Source organism: Parus major, chromosome 2, assembly GCF_001522545.3.
Source record: "Parus major isolate Abel chromosome 2, Parus_major1.1, whole genome shotgun sequence".
Taxonomy (NCBI): Eukaryota; Metazoa; Chordata; class Aves; order Passeriformes; family Paridae; genus Parus; species Parus major.
In genome coordinates this window covers 91,485,564-91,491,851 of record NC_031769.1, presented here as the reverse complement: position 1 = coordinate 91,491,851, position 6,288 = coordinate 91,485,564, and the positions used below count along the sequence as shown (strand labels likewise).

The 6,288-nt window shown below is 42.9% G+C and overlaps 1 protein-coding gene across 1 annotated transcript; it reads right to left on the bottom strand.

The window, feature by feature from the left end:
- Nucleotides 1-1,403: 1,403 nt before the first annotated feature.
- Nucleotides 1,404-5,569, bottom strand: LOC107214015 (interferon alpha-inducible protein 27-like protein 2B). The gene is made up of 3 exons (XM_015649024.2): nucleotides 5,342-5,569; nucleotides 2,466-2,612; nucleotides 1,404-1,578 (listed from the first exon to the last, which is right to left on the bottom strand). The coding sequence occupies exons 1-3, from the start codon at nucleotides 5,487-5,489 to the stop codon at nucleotides 1,550-1,552; spliced, it is 324 nt and encodes a 107-aa protein (XP_015504510.1). The 5' UTR covers nucleotides 5,490-5,569; the 3' UTR covers nucleotides 1,404-1,549.
- Nucleotides 5,570-6,288: the final 719 nt, after the last annotated feature.

The following is a 6,288-nucleotide window of genomic DNA, read 5'->3' as shown; positions in this document are numbered from 1 at the left end:
TAGAATGGATCTTCCTGGAAGGTTTTCACAATCTGATGGGAAAAAGTCCTAAGGAAACAAGTCTAACATTAAGGTTAACCCTTCTTTAACAGAGGTTTAGATTAGAGAGCTTCCCTCATTCTCCTCACACCAAGGTCTCTTTGAAATTAAATCTTCCCATGATTTTATGAATTCATGTCCTACATTTAAACATTTGCCCAAGATTTGTCCTTGTTAGGACATCAGCTCTAGCCTGTGAAATGAAGCCCTTGTTTTCCAGTTGCCTTTTAATGCTTTGGGTAGCACATCAAGTGAGGATAGAGTTCTTCTCCTCCTCATGAGTCTCTCCTTCCTGCTATCATTTCACCACTCAACATGTAATTCAACCCTGCTTCGACTGGAGGCAAACGTTGACTTCTCTTGTGCATTCTGGAAAGTGCCCAGGCAGCAGGGAGACCGTATCTGACAGCATAAGGTGCATGGAAGCAAACACATTTCCCAGCTGTGGAGAAATTCAGCTGAGATGGGAATGCCCAAGCAGGGTGACAAGAGTCATTGGAGATCACTGACTGCAGCTCCCCAAATACAGCAGCTCTTAACTTCTGGCCTGAAGGTGTGAGATTCTCCCTCTCCATCTTGGAGTGGAGAAAGAGAAGAAGCAGCTGTGCTGTGTGGCTTTGTTTGAAATACAGGGAGAGGTAGGTGATAAAGTAGGGAGGATGAGGAGACAGAAAGACAGAAGGAAGATGAAAGTGTGGGGTGGTTTGTATGTGGGAATTTGCATAGGGAATGCACAATGTTATGTATATTTGGGGAAACATCAGCACATATGAAGGAAAAGTGTCAGACGTGAGGAACAGCAAAAAGCCCCAACAGTGAGACCAGTACCAGAGAAAATGGGCTCTTTTCCTTTCCCATTCACACCTATCATAAGTTTGCAGGGGAAGTTTCAGTCTGACTGGGACAAAGCTGACACCTTGCTGCAAGCAAACAGGTACTAGAAATTATTGTGAAAGGGACCTCAAAACCTCTACAGGTATACAAAAAGCAGTCCTGGGACCTGTTTTTGTTTGCTTATGTGTCTCCTTTATTAAGTAGAATTTAATTTGATAGCCTATAAGAAGTACATCTAGAAGGAACTGCTGGCTGCCCCTTACTGAGTGTTTCTATGCTTCTCTCTCACAACAGGGTGAGAGAGAAGCATAGAATTACATTTTGCACTGTAATTACTTTTTGTAAAATAAACAAAGCAAGCTACTTGCAATTGAAGAGCCTAGTGTTGCTAAACCCAGGATTTTCCTCAGACAGCCTTGCAGTCCAAGTACGTTAACTTCCCTTGGCTTGTGTTTGTGCTTCAGAGAATATTTAACCAAGGAAAGAACCATCCTCCATCTCTATCCCCATTAATTTAATGCAAGAATCCATACTTTTAACAGAAACTTTATTTGTGAACATGGAAGGCTTTGCCTTTTATAACAGGGAGATCAAAGAGTGGGAGAAATTGTCAAAGCCGATGGTGAAGGACAAACTGCTTGCAGTGTTTATTTCTAGACTGCTGTTTTTCTTCTGTTCAGCGTCTTCCTCCTTTTCCACCCATGGCTAAGGAGAAATACAGAGAAATTGTGAGGAGAATATAAAGCAAAGTTGCAGTACAGGAAAATATATAGACTATACAAGCATTGGGTACAAACCTTCCCAGGTCAGAAATCAAAGGTCTCTGCTTTTATTTGAAAGATACGTTTTGAAATTAAGAACTCCAGTCCTGTCTCCAGTGCTCTTCCTAACCCCACAGGATTCTACTGACACAATTAGCATCCTTATTGATGCATTCAGGTATAGACTAGGCTCTCTCATAACTTGGTTTATTTTATCTGGGTGTGGGTTGCATTAACCTGGCAGAGTGATGGAGGGGATTTCTGTTCTCTGCTTTGAGATGGTAAGTGCAGGCAGATTCCTGTGGTTTTGACCCAGTGAATTTCCTTTAAAGGAAAGAAAGCTAAGCTGTTCTGAAAGGCCCCAAGAAGTAGACTAATGATTCCTCTCTGCCAGTCTGATAACTCCATTCTCATGTTTCACTGTTTTTTCTCCGCTGTATCTGCTTTGTATGTTCAGTTTTGGAGTTCTTGGTTTAATCCTAAATTTGTGACTGGAAAAGAACTATTGAACTGCCTCTGTGGTGCTGATGAAAGCATAACCTAAAAGTCCATTGGGCTTTTTGTTCTGTCATTGTGTTTCAGATTTCTGTCTCTGCTGTCTACTCATACCTTTGCAAGTTCATGGCATGGTTATTTCCACTCACTTCCCAGTTTCATCTTCCCTCCAAGTTTAAAGAAACAAACAGTAGAAATATTGCTTCAAGTACAAAGCAGCCACTTCTGTTACTTGCATCCCTTCATCTAGTAATTGTACAGTAAATGAGCTGAAATATTGCTAACTGCTCAGAAGTAATTTGTTAATTCATCTTTATCTAGAGGACTCTCACTTACAGATGGACTGGACTGTAGCAGTTGTACCACCTCTGGGAACTCCGCCTCCGTAAGCTATGGCCTCCTTGGACATCGTGTCGGAAGCCCTGGATCCACCAGAGATCCCACTGCTGGTATAACCTGAGGACTGGGTTGTGCCTCTGGCACCTAGAAAAGTTACAAAGGATATGTTACTGACAAAAAAAGAAAAGGAAGGAACCTTCCCTTTTTTGGACAATTATAAACTACTGTGTTTTAAAACAATTCAAGGCTAGCAGAGGTACCAAAAGACAAGGTGACTGCTGATTACGTGACTTGTTCTGTCAGTGTACTGCTTTTTAGCTGCCACCTTGGGGAAAGGATATTATCAGTGCTGTTGTGGAGTTCCTAGAACACAAAGAAAATCTATGGCTCTTGCAGAGGCTGTTTTTGATAAACCTGGATCTCCAAACAGGTTCAGCACAATTTGTCCCTGCTGAAAATGTACTTTTCAGTGGAGCTGCCTGAGAACAAACTTCTGTAGAAACTAGGAATTGTTGCACTTTCTGTTCCAGGTGATGAACATGTTCCTTTCACTTCACTTTCTCTCACATAAACCTGTAATAGACACCTGTAAAATTCAAGTACCACAAGCTGTGGTAACCAGTGGCCAATTTATACCTTCATCTCAGTCTAAATAAGCCCCAAGCAATATATTCCTTCGCAAACTCTTCTTCTCCCGGGAGAGGAGTAAAGCATTAGTGGCGACAAATGTTAGTGATAATGCTTAAAGCATTCCTGGAGGATGCTCAAATATTTTGGTGATGAGCTTGTTATAACATCTTCTGTAAAGTGATACTGAACAATACTCATGCCCCACTGCAGAATCAGCCGCTCCTTCGAGCATGTTTGTTCTGGGGGGAGGAAGGGTTACAGTCTGAATGAAAAGGTTAAGAAGATGTGTTTGGAGAGATTTCAGTGAGCACCTGCGGAAATGAAATCAGGCCCTTTTAGCTCTCAATCAGGCAAAGAATGTGTGGCAAGCTCTCCTGCTGCAGGGAGCCAAAGCTCACACCTGTCTTGGCAGTGTTACAGAGCTAGCATTTTCCACATGGATAAAAGCTCTTTTGGAGTATCTCCTGTCGGCATGGCTAAGGTTTCCTTGAGACATGCAGACTTCTCTTCACCAAAATAGTGGTTTTCATAAAGGTCCATAGTTAACACAGAGTTTGCAAGAATAAAACTAGGCGTAGTTAAATGCTTATTTTGCTCCTGTTTCTTATAAAAATTCTCAGCACACAGAGGGATAGAAATCTTCAGTGTTTAACTTAGAGCTGACACCTTCATGCTCTCTGTAGTGCATCTCCACTGAAGAGTTTGACACTGGTTATGAGTGTGCTGTACCATCCTTATCTGTAACAGAAGGCAGCTTGTGCAGCTGACTAACATGACTAGAGTGAGCACTGGCATCTTCTGCCTACCAAGATTTCTGCTGCTAAGGCAGTGTGGTGTCTGAGAGCAGCTCTCCTCCCTGCTTTTCACTCTATCTGTCCCACTCCTCTCCCGGCTTTCTCATATTCTATCCCTTGGCTGCTACTATCCCTTAAGCTCTTTCCTACTGAATATTCAATAAACACTGTATTCAGCAACCTAAACTCACTGATCAAATCATACAAAGCGAAAATTAAAGAAATGCCTCACAGGAGTCACATGCAGTATGTCTCTGAATGACCCTTATGTCACCTATTCCCTCGCTGTCTAGAGGGCCTCAGTCTATGAATAATATTGGCAGCAATGTAATTATTTCCTTTCAACTTATTTCCTTTCAATCAAGCTTAACACACTTTTCTGCTGTTAAAAGGTGCCCTGAATCTGGACCCTGGCCATCTCACCTGGTCACCCACCCATTTTATGGCAGGAGAAGTCACACTCGCTTCCATCCTTCGGAATTCTACCTGCTGATTATGGAAGCAGTAGACAGTGGTAGATGGATATGGCAGAGATGCCCAGCTATAATCAGCCTGCTGCTTGGCAAACCTTTGACACATGAGACATGTGGATCCGAGACCCTGAAGGCAGAAGGGGTTTTGAAGCATCTATCCAAGGTCAGAGAGCTAATTACTGAGCTGCTGGGTTAAGCAGGATTGCATGGGGCACTCTGTTCTGTGGAGTCATGCCTGTTCAGAGGATGCCTGCTGAATCAGGTCACACAGGCAGGTCTGGCAGGGAGAATACCTTGTGCACAGTTCCCACGGGATCTGGGGTTAAACAAGTGCCAAGCTGGTAAGAGTCATCTGGTCAGGGACTGTTCCAGTATGAATGCCAGTGGAACAGCAAACACCTGCAGGGTTAGCTCATGTGAAAGGCAGCTATGCCTCATTTCAGTTTTTAGATGGGGGCTGTCAAGGATGTGCATACATTCCCTCAATGAATTCCTCTCTCGGACTGCAACTGATTTCTCTACAGAGTTTGCATAAGGTTTTAGGAGTTCACTTTGTATGGATGTGAGTGAGTAAAGAGCAAAGTAGATCTGATAATTTATATGAAATGTAGCTACACAGATCATGTTCTTGCATAAGTGCATCATTGCTTGTCGCTACCCTGACTCTTCATATTATTGACGTTTCCTGGCAGAATGAAGAGATAGCACAAACATCAAATAAACTCTGTCCAAAACCTCACGAATACCACATATGTATATATTCATCCACACATAGCATGTACACACACAGAAAACACCCTCAATAATATCTCTCTCATAGCACACAGTTAAACAGAGGAATTTTCTTTGTTCGGTGCCATACAGGAACACAGGAGAGAAGAGATTATTTGGCAAGCTTATTTTCAAGCAGAAACTGTGAAATAGGTCTGTTCCTATGCACTGAACCACAAAACCACACACCGAGAATTGCTCATACCCATTTCTTGGAGAGTGGAAGTGGGGCCTCCAGAAGGCACACCTCCCCCAGAGGCTCTTGCTTCTTGGGACATCAGTGATGAAGCAAGGGATCCTCCTGTGATCCCAGAGGGAGTGAACCCAGCGTTGCGGACGTTCTGGTCAGACATGCTGCTTTCTGCTGGTGAGAATTCCAGTGAAGCTGGTGGCTCAGAGGCTCACCTCCACTCAGGGGTGGCTCAGACCATCTTTTTATACACTCTCCAGCTGATAGTGAAGAAATGAAACTGCTGCCATGATAAGGAAGAATAGAAACTGAAACTTATCCTCAGATGGGAAACGAAACTGAACTTTGTCAGTTCGTAGACCTTTTCATTGCTGTTGCCACTCTGGAATTTAGGCAAACCAAATAATAGCCTCTTGTGATACTAAAACAAATTACTAGTGCATGAGTCATTGTTTGGCAAGTGATGCAGCTGAAAGCTTTGCTTATTCACTCTTTTGCATTGCGCTCTATTGCACTGGATTGCATGTGTAGAAGGTACTGCCTTGTTTTAAGAATTTGTGCAACTCTGAGTGAAGACAAGAGACAAAAAGGCAGTAAAGAGGTGGCACGCAGAGACTTCAGGTGGGTTGGTTATCACACCCAGAGTTCAGCTGTGGTACAGCTGCCTCTGAAAACACTGGTTTACACAGACCTGGAAATCAGAATCCAGCTGACAGTGGATGATTGGAATTAATTTCTATGTGGAAGGTATCATGAGGTTCCTTGTGTTGTATGAGCAGATTGACACAGATGTTTTGTTCTTCCTCATACAAGTCCCTCTAAAGCAAAGCCTCTGTCTTTTAATGAACAGGCCTTTGCAAATGGCACACACGCCTTTATTACAGCTTTTCTTAGCCAGGAGTTTAAATAAGGCTCATTAAAAATCCATGGACCTCCCTTAGGTAAAGAATTTCTGATTAGGT